Here is a 17035-nt window from a genome sequence, read left to right on the forward strand (position 1 = left end):
CAGAAACCCTTTGTGGCCCACAAAGCCTGAAATATTTCTTATGTGGTCTTTTAGACGGTTGTGACTCTGTCTTATCAGAGCATCTCTCTTCTCTGACTTCATGACTGGCTCTTTGAACTGACAAACTGCAGCCCAAACCTACAAACCTGCCACCAGCATCTTTCCATCTGAGCTCCTACCTAGATTTCCATAAAATCTCCTACTGAGATTTTATCTCCAAGCAACCAACCTTCTCTAATTCTTGACAACTTGCTTTCTGCATGATGTGATCTCCATCAGAGAGATACACAGGAGGTGCTACAGATGCAGGGACGTACTGGAGAATAGGAGGCAGAGTGTTGGGAAAGGGGACCTCAAGATTGGTACCTAGGAGTTGGAGGGACAGCTATCTTACTTTCAGGTTACTGTGAACCCCAGATCTCTGCATTAAGGCTCAGCATCAGGGGATAGAACATGTCTTCCTATTTCCTCTTTTTTTGGTAAAAAGGATTCCATTGCAAAAAAAAAAGTTGTAAAATCACTAAGTGAAGGTTTAAAGACAATAGGCGAACATGGTGACCTATTCCTGTATTAATCAGAAAGCATAATCATAAATGTTACCTGTAATCATGGACTATTTTTCTTGCATTCTCTAGTTGTTCGTTGGTTAACAGAATATTCCTGGGATCCGTTACAGTGAAGAAATGATTGGCTCGTCCAACAAAAGTGCTTTGATCCCATCGAGGTTCCTTGATGTTAATGTTTGGTGGAAGTTCTCCAGACATCGTCCTGGACTCTAGAGGGTCAAAAAGACAAGTCTAGTTAAGACTTACAATGCTGCCATACATTTTAGAAAGTTTATAGTCACATTAATTTCCTGGTAAAGATTTATACACGTTCCTCTTTACAAAAATAACTTTGCTATGAATGGCAGAAAGACAATCTAAATCCAAAGTTTACTTTGTCCATAAATCCCAACTGATCCTAACCAAATTTCAATAATTTCCCACATATTTCTCTTTATAAATACATAGTATTTCATCATTCCTTAACGTTTGGAAGCCCAGAAATATTCTAGAAAAAACAGAAATAGAAAAAGTTAAAAATAATATTAGTAATAACAAGGTCTGAAGTTTGCAACCCCTTTTCTGGGTGCAACAACCAGCGCCAAACTACTGCTTCATTCTAGTCTACTAAATTTGTGATGTCTACTGATAGAAGTGACTAATTATGCAAAAAAGGATTATATGCTAAAAATTTTACAATTGGAAAAAGACTGAGATTCAGTCAGCCCTGTTCAGCAGATAAACCACCAATCAAAAATGCAAAGTTGGGGGATCCCTGGATGGCTCAGCGGTTTAATGCCTGCCTTTGGCCCAGGGCATGGTCCTGGAGTCCCGGGATCAAGTCCCACATCGGGCTCCCTGCATGGAGCCTGCCTCTCTCTCTGTGTCTCTCATGTATAAATAAATAAAATCTTCAAAAAAAAATGCAAAGTTATATTCCTCAATCTAACAGGAACATAGTGGGTAAAACACATTTAGACAAGCCCGTGAATACAAGTCACACTGTAGCATATCATTTCCCTCACAGAATACCTATTTCATGGCTAAGAACCACTACTGTTTTCCCAAAAGTAACTGCTTTCTCTAAGCGATATACTTATTTTTAGAACTGCAGTGTATTACTGTAATGCATGCATATGGTAGTGTTCTGAACAAGCTTATATGCTTGTTGTAGGAAATACAGAATGGGGTGCCTGGGTGTCTCAGTTGGTCAGTTGGTTAAGCGTTTGCTCTCCGGCTCAGGTAATGATCCCAGGGTCCTGGTCAGAACCTCACATTGGGGCGGGGTGGGGGGGGGGGGGTCCCTGCTCAGCAGGAGCCTGCTTCTCCTCTCCCTCTGCCTGCTGCTCCACCTGCTTGTGCTCTCTCTTTCTCTGCAAATACACAAATTTTAAAAAACAGAATAAAGAAACAAATCTTTGCTAATTTAACCACACTGAGATGACCATCCTTAATGTTTTGGCAATTCCTTGCAGACATTTTTTCATTCATATCATAGAAATAAAAAAAATAAAGTTGATAGCATAGTCTCTATTTCAATTTCCTGATATTTGGGGAGAGGCGCTTACCTAAGGAGCATTCCCCACAGTGCTAAATATTCATTTTGGGTATATACAACACCTTTAATGTTTAAATTATTTTCAGCTTTTCACCATAATAAATAATGTAGCCTTGTCTCTGATCTTTTTTTTATTTTTTATTTTATTGGAGTTCAATTTGCCAACATATAGCATAACACCCAGTGTTCATCCCATCAAGTGCCCCCCTCAGTGCCCATCACCCAGACACCCCCATCCCCCGCCCACCTCCCTACCACCCCTTGTTCGTTTTCCAGAGTTATGAGTCTCTCATGTTCTGTCGCCCTTTCTGATATTTCCTACTCATTTTTTCTCCTTTCCCCTTTATTCCCTTTCACTATTTTTTATATTCCCCAAATGAATGAGACCATATAATGTTTGTCCTTCTCCGATTGACTTATTTCACTCAGCATAATACCCTCCAGTTCCATCCACGTCAAAGCAAATGGTGGGTATTTGTCGTTTCTAATGGCTGAGGAATATTCCATTGTATACACAGACCACATCTTCTTTATCTATTCATCTTTCGATAGACACTGAGGCTCCTTCCACAGTTTGGCTATTGTGGACATTGCTGCTATTAACATCGGGGTGCAGGTGTCCTGGCGTTTCACTGCATCTGTATCTTTGGGGTAAATCCCCCAGCAGTGCAATTGCTGGATTGTAGGGCAGGTCTATTTTTAACTCTTTGAGGAACCTCCACACAGTTTTCCAGAGTGGCTGCACCAGTTCACATTCCCACCAACAGGGCAAGAGGCTTCCCCTTTCTCCACATCCTCTCCAACATTTGTTGTTTCCTGTCTTATTAATTTTCCCCATTCTCACTGGTGTGAGGTGGTATCTCATTGTGGTTTTGATTTGTATTTCCCTGATGGCAAGTGATGCGGAGCATTTTTTCATGTGCTTGTTGGCCATGTCTATGTCTTCCTCTGTGAGATTTCTGTTCATGTCTTTTGCCCATTTCATGATTGGATTGTTTGTTTCTTTGCTGTTGAGTTTAATAAGTTCTTTATAAATCTTGGATACTAGCCCTTTATCTGATACGTCATTTGCAAAAATCTCTTCCCATTCTGTAGGTTGTCTTTTAGTTTTGTTGACTCTTTCTTTTTGTCTCTGATCTTTATCCTCAAAGCTGGTGATCTCCTCAGACTATATCTCTCTGTGTGACATTAGCAGACTGAAGGATCGAATCACCATGCAGGCTTCAAAAGTTTTTTTTAAAAAAATATTTATCTGTTTATTCATGAGAGACACACAGAGAGAGAGAGAGAGGCAGAGACACAGGCAGAGGGAGAAGCAGGCTCCCTGCAAGCCTGCAAGGGGGACTTGATTCTGAATGCTGGGAATCACACCCTGGGTCAAAGGCAGATGCTCAACCGCTGAGCCACCCAGGCATGCCTACCATGCAGACTTCAAACCACGGCTTTTTTATTTGTTTTCTTTCCCTATATTTCTAATACTAGTTTGAATAGCAGCTTTCTTTTCCAGGTCATTTTTCATAAAGTTATATTTTTGTACTTCATAAGTTCTTAGGTATGTTAAGATGCCAGGTGCCAGAATGCTAGGCATACTTGTCCTCTTGATCAAAATCTCAAATTAATACATATCACAGCCCACTGGATCTCAATCAAGCACGTTAGGAAAACAGAAGCGAAGAATCCAGCATGTGAAATAGCTGGTCAGTGAGACTGAGAAAGTAACAATCAGCCCTGCTACTCAGAAAGCCAGCTGGAATAACAAGCACAGATAAAGCCAGGTGCAAAGTTAATGGGACACCATATTTCTCCCAAGGTCATGGCTATCAAGTGTCATAACACCATCCTTCTCTGAGTGACTGCTGCTCTCTTATCTCATCAAGACATTTTATCTTCTGTAATCACAAACTGTTAGAAACTTTGCTATTTGAAACCAAAATAGAAAGAATGAAATGTCCCACTCTTACAAAGAAAAGGAACCTGGATTTCTAGCTTAGATGTGGAGTTTTAGATTACAGAATTTCTGGACATGACTTTCCCTGTTTTTCTTAACTTGGTAATTTCCAAGGAAACAGGGCAGTGGGGCCACTTCACAGCCTAGACCTTAAAACCCAGTCCTGGTTTAGGTCAATCAAAGCTTCATTAAACTTCACCAAAAGTCCACCATTCTCCAAGATGCTCTAACAGATCTATCTCCTCCCATGTTGGTGAGCACTCTGTTCCTCTGATGTGTGGTCTCCCTCAATGCAAGAAGCCAACAAGTGTGACTTTGTTGAACTATAGGTTTATTCCTGCTGGGTTTTGGCTGACTTAGCTGTGGGAAGAGAAATGTCTACATTTCACATTAGAACACATCAAATCATGGGCATTAAGTCTGGGGATACAAGAAATAAAATGTACATCAAAGAGCTGTACCATTGTGTGAGAAATGTCTAAATTTTGAATTAGAATACATCACGTGTTATTTCCAAAATGTACAAAAAGCAAAACAAAAACTCCAATTCACATCCAGGAGAGCAGTAGTTTTCAGACTTGTCTGCAGAGACCTGGGGCCCTGCTGAGATACCTCAGTGCACCCCAGGAAATGGAGGGTATTCAGCAGGTGGGGTTATGGCAAAGGAGGCTGACTAAGAGGGACCAGCAGGAGAAAAAGCAAGGAGAGTGCAGTGTCCTGTAAGACAGCCTTCTCCGTAGTCCAACTGGCCAAAAGGAAGAACACCTTGGTAGGTGGTTACTTCTACTTTGGGATTGTGAAGAGAGAAGGATACGATGCCAAGAAGGAAACAATCATAAAGAAAGGAGAATACGATCCCCTCTAGGGGTTGGGGAACACTGCAGAGACAGTCATCTTGGCAAATTCTAAAAATTCTGAGCCATGGTGGTAGCAAGTAGGGAGAGACTGCACACACACATTAAGTGTCCCTCCTGGGGAACTGTTTATTCCTGCAAAGACAATTACTATCTCCTGTCTGGAAATTGATTCAGTAGGTCAAGCACAAGGCCAGGCATGTGATTTGTCAGTGCTCAGCCCGGCCCTCAAGCAATCTGGGCACCAAGCTGTGGCTGTACATGCAGTCGGAGCAGTCTCCTTCCCTGTGTTTCTCTGAGCTGCCTATGCTGTCCCTCAGGCCTGAGCAATCACCGTGTTCCCCAGCGGATGGATATCTGATATGGATTATTCTCATAAAACTGAGTACCAAGTAATCTGTCTTCAGGTATAATCCTATTTGTCCTTTATACGTAACATACATAATCCCCCAAATTAACACACTGCTTTCACAGAATTCTGGTTCTTACTCACAAACCACTTCCAATTTGTGAAATAGCAACATTTCGGTCAAGTTGGCACAAACATGAGCTGGGTTTAAAACATGGTTACTCTATAAAATAAAGACGTCCTAACTGCATAAGAGCTAGATAAGATCTTTTAAAAGACACACCATTTTTAACTGCACCATACAGATGAGGAATCAGAGGTCCAGAGGGGCAAATAACTTGACCAGGTTGTATGACTGGTGCTGGTGGCAGAAGGAAAGCTGGAGGACCCAAAGGAGGCATTCCTGGGCACTGGTCCGCCAACTCACCCTCTCTACCACTCTCTTTTAGCTATTTTTCCCCTCGAAGTATACCAACTAATGCCTGCACAGAACTGGTATCTTTGAGGCCCTCCTTTTAAGTCCTTTACATGCAAAGGTTTCTACTGACACTGCGAAGTCCTACACTACAAGGACCCAGTGGTGACTCTAGAACGTGTGAACAAGAAGGCTGTGGGGGCCGCAGCCTTATTCTTTGTTTAACAGACAAAGAAAAAGGAGAGAGATGGGGAAAGGAACCTCGACACGTTTGGAGTTTCTCGTGCAGGCAAGGAACTGGGCTGGATGCCCACCTGGAGTGTGAGGCCCTACTCTGCGCCCACCGCAGAAGATTCCACCTCAGCTCTCATGATACTGTGTTCTATGAATACTACACGCATTTTATGGAAGAGGAAAGGAGGAATCTGAGATGCTACTCACACTAACCCTTGTCTATCCAGCAAGACAGGAAGGAGGCTGATCTTCGGACTCCTGGCCGAGCCCATGAAAGCCCCACACTAAAAGCGATGGGCCTTGTGTGGACTTGTGGTAGGCAGAATAATGCCCCTTCCCCAAGATGTGCACATCCTACCCCCACAGACCATGGATATGTTACCTTCTGTGGCAAAAGGACTTTGCCAGTGTGTAAGTTAAGGATCTTGAGACTGGGAAACAAGCCTGCTTGTTCAGGTGGGCCTCATGTAATCACAAGAGCTCCTACAAGAGAAGGAAGAGCAGGAGGGGTAGAGTATGAAGAACAGATGAGACAAGCAGAGATTGGGGTGATGTAGGGCGGTGAGCCAAGCAATGTGGGTGGCCTCCAGAAGTAACCCAGACTCATTTCAGACTTCTGACCTCCAGAACTGTAAGATAACATGCTGTTTCCAACTATTAATTGTGTGGTTGTTATAGCAGCAATAGAAAACAAGTACAGCACCATTTTTCCTACTTAGAAAGGATTTCAAATAGCACTATATACTGGCTAAGAAATACCAACCAGCCTCAAGAACCTGTCTCTGCTCCTACAAAATTCAAAAACATAAAGCCTAGTTAGGAATGTGATAGTAACATTCTTACAAAGGCAGCTGATCTCAAGCCACGTGAAATTTTAATTATTAACCGTGACTCCCATGTTTCAATTAGACAGCCTTTTCATGCATGAACCTTCAAGCACACTTCACTTTCTCAACTCTAAATAAATCAACTCATTTCTAGAATCAGGAGTCCTACTTTACTTTTTTCTTTTTAATGATCGATTTTCTATTCCACATGAAATAGTGGGGCCAGGAGTGGTCCTGCCACAGTTCTGGGGCACTCATCTCCCTCCTGTCCACCCCCAGGCCTGGGTGCTCTGATTGGAGACCAAACAGCAGCTCTCTGCACTGAGTTAAGGTGCTAAGGGAGAGGACTGAGGCTCCCCTGACTCTGCAGCCACCTCCAGGGCGAATGTGCCTGCATGGCCTTTACCACCACATGGTGGTGGTGGTGGGGTCCCTGGGGCATGCCCTTTCCATCTGCTGGCTGGGCAGAGGCAGGGTCTGACTGCTTGGTCAAACCACCATGTCCTAGGTGCCCATTGGCCGGTGGGCAGTGTACTGGGTACTGAGCAGCTTTTGGGTCAGAGGGTTGGGGGTGCCAAGGCCACCTCGGGCACCTCTGTGGGAAGGAAGCCAAGTCCCCAGGGGCGGAAGGGGAAGGAACCTTGGTTTCCTCGCAATCTGGTTCATCCATAAAGTGCGCAGCCTTCTGGAGGTTTCTGGTTCCTGGGCTTGTTCCCTCAACCCGCCCACATTGAACTTGGTCAAAGATCAGACACCTCTATAAAGTTGTTCTCAAACACAGCTGAGCACATGGTTCTGGCAGTTTTATAACAGGTACTTATCAACTAGGAATTTCTGCAGAGAACATTGGACGAAGTCATTACGTTGTATGACTTTATGATGATATTGGGGACAGGAGGAATGACCAAGAAGCCAAAATGGTTCAAAAGAAAGCTTCAGAGCAGTGCCTGAGTGACTCAGTCAGTTAAGCATCCAGCTCTTGATTTCGGCTCAGGTCATGATCTCAGGGTTGTGAGATTGAGCCTCTTGTTAGGCTCCGTGCTGGCACATGATGTAATGAGCACTGGGTATTACATAAGACGGATGAATCACTGACTTCTACCTCTGAAACCAATAATACATTATATGTTAATTGAATTTAAGTCAAATTTTTTAAAAAGAATCTTTTTTTAAAGGTTTTATTTATTTATTCATGAGAGACACAGAGAGTGAGAGAGAGGGAGAGAGGCAGAGACATAGGCAGAGGGAGAAGCAGGCTTCAGGCAGGAAGCCTGATGTGGGACTCGATCTCGGGACTCCAGGATCATGCCCTGAGCCAAGTGCTCTGAGCAGGTGCTCAACTGCTGAGCCACCGAGGCGTCCTTTAAAAAGGAATCTTGTCCATGAGTAATTTTAAAGAAAAATTTATATTTTAAAGGTATTAAAATATTTTTTGCAGAAAAAATGTGAGATTTAATAAAGTTTTCTGTGGTTGACTAACAATACTTTGCTATCAGAAGAAAGCCAAGGCCTTATTGTTTAAAGACAAAATCAATTACAATGAACTCAGGATGTAGCTATCTGGGACCATTAACTATTAGAGATTTAGACTGCATTTAAATGAATCATTTCAGGGATCTCTGGGTGGCTCAGCGGTTTGGCACCTGCCTTCGGCCCAGGGCACGATCCTGGAGTCCCGGGATCGAGTCCCGCGTCCGGCTCCCAGCATGGAGCCTGCTTCTCCCTCTGCCTGTGTCTCTGCCTCTCTTTCTCTGTGTGTGTGTGTCTATCATAAATAAATAAATCTTTAAAAAAAAAAAAAAAAGGAATCATTTCAGGGTGCCTCAGTGGTTCAGTTGGTTGGGTGTCTGCCTTTGGCTCAGGTCATGGTCCCAGGGTCCCGGGATGGAGCCTCAGAGCCTGGCATCGGGCTCCCTGTTCAACAGGAAGTCTGCTTCTCCCTCTCCCCCTGCCCCTCGCCCTACTTGTGCACTGTCTCTCTCTGTCAAAGGAATAAATAAAATTTTTAAAAAAATAAAAATTAAAAAGTCATTTCTAAAGAGATTATTTTACATATTATGTATGTTGATTCCTTAACCCCCGGAAGAGGACAGAAATAATCTTTTAGGAGGAAAATAACTTAAAATTCAATCTTTTGGCTAAGGTTTTGTATAAATACAATCTCATGGAGCCTCATCAAAATAAATTTCTCCAAGTCTTTTTATTCATTCATTCATAAACAAAATTACTTTATACATTCAATATTCACTGAAGACCTCTCTTGTACCCAACACTGGCTTGATCCTGGGTTTGGAAAGACCCAACACACAGTAAACAATAAGTTGAAAAACAAACATATTTTAATAAATACAACCTGTATTTCCCCCAAAAAAACTTGTAGACATGCTTCATACATAAAGCTCATTGTGTATGGACATCATCCAACTCTGTTGATAAAGTTTTCAACTGAGTTATCAGATCACTAATCTTGCAGAATGTCTCTGGTATCCAAATCCATACACAGTTTTCAAAAATACTTTTCAAAAAAATAGCAGTAAGCCTGCTCTGAAATCCACAATAACTAAGTCATAGAGTTTATAAGCTTTTTAAGATTTATTTTGAGAGACATAGCACACATGTAGGGTAAGGGGTAGAGGGAGAGGGTAGTCTAAGCAGACTCCTCACTGAGTGTAGAGCCCAATACAGGGCTCGATCTCATGACCCTGAGATCATGACCTGAGCTAAAACCAAGAGTTGGTTGCTCAACCAGCTGTGCCACCCAGGTGCTCTGAGTTTTTGAGCTTTTAAAACAATGAGTGGCATGATAAAGATCTTCTACTCGTAATACACTAATACATCACTTATTACAGGCCTACTGTCAATGTTAATGAACTCCATATTTACCCAAGTCATTATTTAAACTACATCACAATCTTTATGAACAAATCTGGGAGGGCATTTCTGCCTTCCTTGTAGGTTAGATGTCACACAGTCAGTGCACAGCTATGCAAGGGTGAAGGCCACCCTGGTTCCTAGGCCCAGGACTACCTCCCACCACATATATGAGCTTCATGGCTTGTGAAGTCTACATGAATTAGGAAATGGTGATCAGTTTCATTTCCAGATAAGTTCACTGGATGATTGGTTAGCTGAGCTTGAATTCCTGGCTCCAAGCTGTACCTTCCTAACTGTCCTGTAACTGGGGATTCCTGGATGGAGGGACTGAGAGAAGCGGTGTATACTGGTCAGGTGACTGTGTTTATGGAGACAACAGATCCAAGTTCACATCCCAGCTCCACCAATGACTCTATAACCTTGTACATATTGGCCCACAGCTCCAAGTTTCTGTATCTTTATCACCAAAATTAGGATACTACTTAGTAATAACCACTAATTTAATAACCATTTATTCTAAGACCTTTCCTTATATATTTATCTCATCTAACTCTCGTAATAGTTCAGTTTCCAAGGGTGGGTAGCTAACTTACTGAAGTAAGTAAGGGATGCCTGAATGTGAACCTTAGTTGTCTAGCTCCAGAACTCTGCTCCCTGGAGAGGTAGCTGTGACCAGGAAAGTATTTCCCTAGAGATTCCGATTCAGGAGATCTATGGTGGCCTAGGAATTAGATTTTTAAGAAGTACACCAGGGGTATCCTATAATCAGGTAAGTTTGGGGAAATTATGTTGGAGAGAACTGCATAAAATAATAAATAAATAATGACCAAATACCCTGCCAGCTGAGGGAAGATGCTTACCCTCTTGCAGAGCCAGTATGGATATTTAAATGACTCCCTGGACATTAATGCTGGTTGCTGGACCTGTTCTTTCTGGCAGGTTCCTGTTGAGAGGAGCTGCCTGGTCCTGTGAGCACCTACCCTGATGGCATATGGAATCAGAACTGGACTGGATCAAATACAGTGTGGATTGGAGTCCTGGCTCTTTCACTTCCTTTCTAGGCATGTCACCATGTGAGTCACTTCACATCTCTGAGCCTCAAAATTTTTGTCTAATAAAATGGAGGAGAGAGTTGGCTCACAGAGTAAGATTAGTAAGCTGAGGTGTACAAGACAACTTTTAAACCTTTATTAATTGTAAAATGCTAACCAAAGGTAGGGAACATTTCTAAGAAGCCACTTGCCCATGAGTGGAAGCTCTTGTCCTCACTGGCTAAAGTCCCGCCCATAAATACAGTCGCTGGTGGCAGTGGTGATGATGGGGTTGGGGTAGAAATGGACTGGCGCCTGGCTGCCTGAAGAAGATGATATGTCTAACAAAAATAACTTTTCACCAGGATAAACTTTATTCTCCAACTTTTAGCTACATGCCGAGTAAATGCTTAAACTGGAAAAAAATTCTCCCAAACTTTTGCAGGTAACATCAGCACAGAATGTGCTTTTCATCAGGGTCTTAGTAATAAAGACCTTTAACCCTGGCTAAAGATTAACAATGGAAATTAAATTATTAAACTGGAATCTTGCTGGTGATTAAAACAATTTTGAAAGAGGTTTGAAAGAAAGTCTGGTTGCCCTGGTTTGTTTAGTTAGAGCCAGGCAGGTGTGAAACACCCTGCCAAAGTCGCTATCTGGGGGACATGACTGAGTGCCCATTATGTGCCAGACACTAGGTTTTCCTGGCATTATTAGATGCCAAATCCTCATTTCAGTCCTCCAAGAAAACATCTCTTGTTTTGTAGAGCTGCTCAGAAAAATCAAGTATCACATCCAAGATGGCAGAGCCAGGAAGTGGTCCTTCTGCCTGACTTTCTGCCACGCTTCTGACCCATAGGAGGCCAGAGGTGATGTGGCTATCAAAGGCAATTATCCTAACTCAAGGAGCATTAGTAAATGCCACATTTATTAATTTGTTTGGCTTTGGGCTGGTTGTCCACACACTGCATTCCTTTCTCATGGGCGTGGCCACACAGGAGATCAAACTCTAGACCAGAAAGTTGAATCCTAGGCAAAGAACTAGACTCCTGCAAAGCAAGTTTCCACTTATCAATGGCTTTGTGGCACATACTCTCCTCTATTCCAGGGGGCTTTTCTAGAATCAAGAAGACATGGAGAATTATTGCCTTCTACCTGTCTCCTTGCCAGCATCCTCCACACCCCCTATCTCCCATTCCACAATGTAGATCCCACTCTTGGATTGGTTTGAAGACATCCTAATGACAATGCAATCATCGGCTGTATTCCAGTCCACAAGATCAACTTTGGGCTTGGGTTGAATTCCTTAGGATGGATGATGTTCTCACCTATTTTTTTTTTTTTTTAATTCTATTGGTTTTTACTCGAGATGGTGGCATCGGCTTATAAAAATGTTAAAATACTGCCAGACTGTAGTGTTTTGGATTATTCAGTTGAGTGTTTTACCACCCACTTTAAATAGTCAAATCATGGACACCTGGTGGCTCAAGGGTTGAGCATCTGCCTTTGGTTCAGGGCGTGACCCTGGGGTTCTAGGTTCGAGTCCCACATTGGGTTCCCCGCAGAGGGAGCCTGCTTCTCCCTCTGCTGTGTCTCTGCCTCTCTCTCTGTGTCTCTCATGAATAAATAAATAAAATCTTTAAAAAAAATAAAGACTCAAATCAAATTACATATACTGTCTCTGAAAACATCTGACAAATAGTTAACTAAACATAACTTTGAACTTTGTATAATTAAGTATAGGTTTGATACTTATTTTAACTTAACAATTTTTCACGTTCTAAATAAGTCAGCCTTTTTTTTAATGACTTTTTGCTACTGATTTCTTACCTTTAACCTCACACCAAAGGTCAGTTCCACCCATGATTATATTCCAACTAAATATATCTGATCATTGTTTGCACAGGAGGAAGGACATAGATGCCCTATTGTATTCTAAGGTACTGGACAGCAAAAACGTTGGATGATAGACATGCTTTTAAGGTCATTGCTGCTCTGGCTGTCCTGTAAGCTTTCTCCCCAGGAAGTAAGGAAGGAGAGGGATGCTTCTTCCCAGTTGGCACCTCTCTATACCCATCTGTATGAGATTTCCTAAAATTTCTACAGGGTATTCAGAGGATCCTAATATCTGACTGATCATGAAATACAGCCAACCTTTGCTGCTACACAGACTCCTCTTTGACAACTACAACCATGGATACTGTCCCTTTCCTGAGGACCCATGGGGCTTAAAACCTGCACACTCAATCTAATACTTGAATGCATACTTTGAGCAATTATACATAGGGCTAGGCTAGATAGGAACTGATAGACCTTTCCTTCCAAACTGTCATTTTTGCAAGCCAGACACTTGCAGTCCTAAGGGGAGAAAGGAACCTGCTTAAGGTCCCAGGACTTCTTGATAAGAGTCTCCACCCATCCTCCCAAGGAGTTCCTCTCTCAAATATCTTGTATGTCAAGTCTGAGTCTGGCACCCTAAGCGCTGCAAAGCCTCTTTATTTACCTGCATACCCACTTTCCACCTATTATAATACCTGGAAGCTGGTATGATACTGAAAACTGTCCTACCTGGGGGTAGGAGAATGAAAGAGAAAATCAAGAGGTGGGTGCCCAAGTCAGAATCTAGAGGGCAAGGCAGAAGAGAGATGATGAGTTTGGGAAAAGTACAAACAAAATGCAGTGGGGGTTCAGAAGGCAGTTGTCCCTGAAGTGGTTAAGTGCCTCCTGAGCTCTGAAGTCACTCAGAAGTAGCCTTTTTCATTCAAGCACTCAACAAATCCTCACCGAGGGCCTACCTGGTACGGGCAATTGTTGGATGCAGGGACAGGTAAGTGAGCAAGACAAACGTAGGCCCCGATCACAGGATGGTCATAAAAGGAGCAAGGACACGGTTAATTTTTCAACTGATGAGAAACGCTAATAAAGGAAAATCCCAGGGACAGTCTACGGTGCCCCCACGAGGGGGCAATTTTAAACAGCACAAAAAGCATCTTTGAGCAAGTAACGTTTAAGCGGAGACCTGGCCCTGCTCTACAGACGCCCGCTGCGTGACCTCTTGCATCGGGATGATGGAGGTCGAACCGAGAGCCTCACAGGGCTGGGAGGATGGAGAAGTGCAGGGACCTACGTCGCTGCCCCGGCTGTCACTCTGCAAAGGTTGAGGCCTGTGCCCTGGGGAAAGGCCGACGGAGCACCGCGGCGCAGGCTCCGTCCGGGACCCCCGGCTCCCTCGCTCGCTCCCGCAAAGTTGCGAGTTCCGGGGCGGGGCCGGCTGCTCTGTCCCACCCGGCGCGGCGGCCGGGGGCCCGGAAGGCGGGGGCCGGGGGTCGGCAGCGCCGGTCGCCGCGGTCACTCGCGCCCGCAGCGCGGGGCCGGTCCCCGCGGCAGCCATTTTGGGCCCTCACGGCGGGGGCTGCGGTCACGCGGCGGCGGGCGCGGCGGGGGGGGGGGGGCGGGGGCACGAGCCCCCTCCCGGCCCGGGCAGGGCAGGGCGCGCTGCACCGGCCGGGCTCGGGGCCCTCCGCCGCAGGCCGGGATGCTGCAGGCGGGGGCTGCCCGGCGCGGGCGACCAGGGGTCCCCGGGATGCGGCGGACCCCGCCCGAGAGCCGCCGGCACAGGGTCCCCGCGGGCGCGCGTGCCCGCCGCCCCCCCCCCCCCCTCCGCGGGCTCCCCGCGCGCTCGCCACCCGGCCCGGCGCCCGCGACTCACCGCTCCCGCCGCTCCCCGCCGCTCCCGCCGCCGCCGGAAGGCTCCTCCCGCCGGAGCGGCCCCGCGCGCGCCCTCGGAGCGCGCCCCCGTGCGGAGCGCGGCGGCCGCGTGGAGCCCCGGGCCCGCCCCCGAGTCGCGGCGCCCTCCGCCCCCCCCCCGCCCCGCCCCCCGCAGCTCCGCCCCCGCAGCCCCGCGGGCCCTCCCGGCTCAGGCCGCGCCCGCGCTTCCCCCGCGGGTTCCCCGACGCGACTGCGCCTTGCTCCACCGTTTCTTTCTTGCCGGGCCCTTGCAGAGAGCCCGCGGCCGCTCCTTCGCTCGCTCACTTGTGCATTTAGACCCGTGTTTCCCAAAGTGTGCCGTCTGGCCCCGTGCGGCCACGACACAATTTTAGGCCGTGCAGGTGCCACGAACTGATTTATGGCTCTAGAAGAACGGCTCCGACTACTGGGTGGAGAACAGGCTCCAGGGGAGGCCATGTGGAGGCCCAAGGAGGCCAGGAGGGAGGCCACTCTGGTTAACCAGGATGTAATAGGATGGGGGCTGGACCAGCCTGGTAGGGTGGTGAGAGTTACCGCGTTCTGAGAGTATCCTGTATCCTGCGGGCAGGTGAAATCTACTGTATGGTGAAAAACATCATGCTCATGGAGAAGATTCCATTTGTAAAGTCATAAATTCTTACCCAAATGACCTATAAATATAAATCAACTCCAAACAAGATTCTAACAAACCTAGCGTGTATGAGTGTGTACAACTTGATAAGATGACTTTAAAGTGTATACGGAAAAATAAAGAACCAGAAATAGCCAAAGCAATTTTGAAGAAAAAGAGCAAGGTTAAAGTGACGCATCCTACAAATACAGGGAGGTAGTGAGTTTGTGCAGGGATGAACAGAGAGCTTAGTGCAGCCACATAGAGATACCTGACATGGACCCAGAATCAGGAATGTGCTCTGAGCTGGCATCCCAAGGGACGGGGCAAGGATAAATATTCACTAAATAATGCTGGGGCAACTGAATCCCTACCTTATATCATACAAAACAGCTCTGGATGGATTAAAGACTGAAGTGTGAGAAACAAAACTCCCAAGTTTTTAACAGACTCTGTTGGAGGGTATGTTTATGACCCTGGGATAAGGAGGCATTCTTTTTTTTTTTTTTAATTGTTTAATTTTATTTTTTTATTGGAGTTCAATTTGCCAACATATAGCATAACACCCAGTGCTCATCCCACCAAGTGCCCCCCTCAGTGTCCATCACCCAGTCACCCCAAACCCCGCCCCCCCCACCTCTCCTACCACTACCTCTTGCTCATTTCCCAGAGTTAGGTGTCTCTCATGTTTTGTTACATAAGGAGGCATTCTTAAATAAACACAAAGTACAAAATACAAAGGAAAGATTGAAAAGTTAGACCTCATTAAAACTCAAAAATTATACTCACTGATGGTAGTAAAGAAAAGTGAAGAGTTCACAGACTGGGAGGAAATATTTTCAATGCATGGATATGGCAAAGAATGCCTCTCCAGAAAATACTACAAAAAAAATTTACAAACTAGGAAGACGAAATAACCCAATGGAAAGACATACAAAAATCATGAATATACAATTCACAGAGAAGGAAAAACAAACGGACCCCATACATAAGTAAAGATATTCAAACTGGTCAGTCATTTGGGCACTCAGTCTAGGTTTCACCAATAGCTTTCTGGTGACACTCTTTATCCTCAGAATTCCTACGAATGTTGAACCACTTTTTGTTCTTTACCATACCCTGTGCCAACTGTTTGTCGCAAAAAGGTTAAAAAAAAAAAGTCACTCCCTCGCGAGCTGTTTGGCAAGGAGACAGACATGTAAACAAGTAATTACAGGAAACAGGGATCCCTGGGTGGCACAGCGGTTTGGCGCCTGCCTTTGGCCCAGGGCGCGATCCTGGAGACCCGGGATCGAATCCCACGTCGGGCTCCCTGCATGGAGCCTGCTTCTCCCTCTGCCTGTGTCTCTGCCTCTCTGTCTCTCTCTGTGTGACTATCACGAATAAATAAATAAAATCTTTAAAAAAAAAAGTAATTACAGGAAACGATTACAATTCAATGTAAAAGCTGCAACAGTATAATGTCAGCTGTATAGCTAAGCGCTGGAGAGCTTGGAGGAAGGACTGCCTAGCGTGCCTGCAGAATCAGGCTGCAAGAGAGGGATAGCAGATGCAGAATGTATCAGTTATCTGTTGCTACAGTAATGTCACAGCACAACCACAAAACCTCAGGAGTATACAACAAGGAACTTAATTATTGTTCTGCAGTCTATGTTGACTGGCAGTTGTGCTGATAGAAGCTGGGCTCAGCGAGGCTTACTCATATGTCTGGTCAGCTATGGGCTGTGAGTGACTTTGTGGATCTTAGCAGGGCTCTCACCTGTCTGGGGCCTCAGCTGGAACAAGTGAACCCAAAAGGGGGTGGAGGAGAAAGAGAGGGAAGGAGAGAGAAATAGAGGAAGGAAACCCAAGGCCCCTTGAGGTCAAGGCTTGGGACTGACGCACCTTCACTTCCACTTCATCCTATTGGTCAAACCAAATTACAAGCCCAGTGCAGATTCAAGGGAAAATAGATTTTTATCTCTTGATGGGAGGAACTGTAAAGTGACATTGCAAATAGGTATAGATATACAGGCAGCTGGAGAATTGGGGACATCCTTTTTC

At 45.1% G+C, this 17035-nt stretch overlaps 1 protein-coding gene across 7 annotated transcripts in view; it reads right to left on the minus strand.

The window, feature by feature from the left end:
* The window catches only part of SFXN1 (sideroflexin 1), a 40776-nt gene extending 26337 nt beyond the window's left edge, over nt 1-14439 (minus strand). For 6 of the 7 annotated variants that reach the window (XR_013378085.1, XM_077895494.1, XM_077895493.1 and 3 more), the window contains exons 1-2: nt 14345-14439; nt 601-775 (exon numbers count right to left, since the gene is read on the minus strand). Coding sequence is in view for 6 of the 7 variants with exons in the window: in XM_077895494.1 (XP_077751620.1) it covers nt 601-764 (164 nt within the window). In the remaining variant the exon portion in view is untranslated. Of the gene's footprint in view, nt 1-600; nt 776-6285; nt 6387-14344 lie in introns of those variants that run through there. The other variant, XM_077895491.1, reaches the window with a different exon arrangement.
* Nucleotides 14440-17035: the final 2596 nt, after the last annotated feature.

Source organism: Canis aureus, chromosome 4 (genome assembly GCF_053574225.1).
Source record: "Canis aureus isolate CA01 chromosome 4, VMU_Caureus_v.1.0, whole genome shotgun sequence".
Classification (NCBI taxonomy): Eukaryota; Metazoa; Chordata; class Mammalia; order Carnivora; family Canidae; genus Canis; species Canis aureus.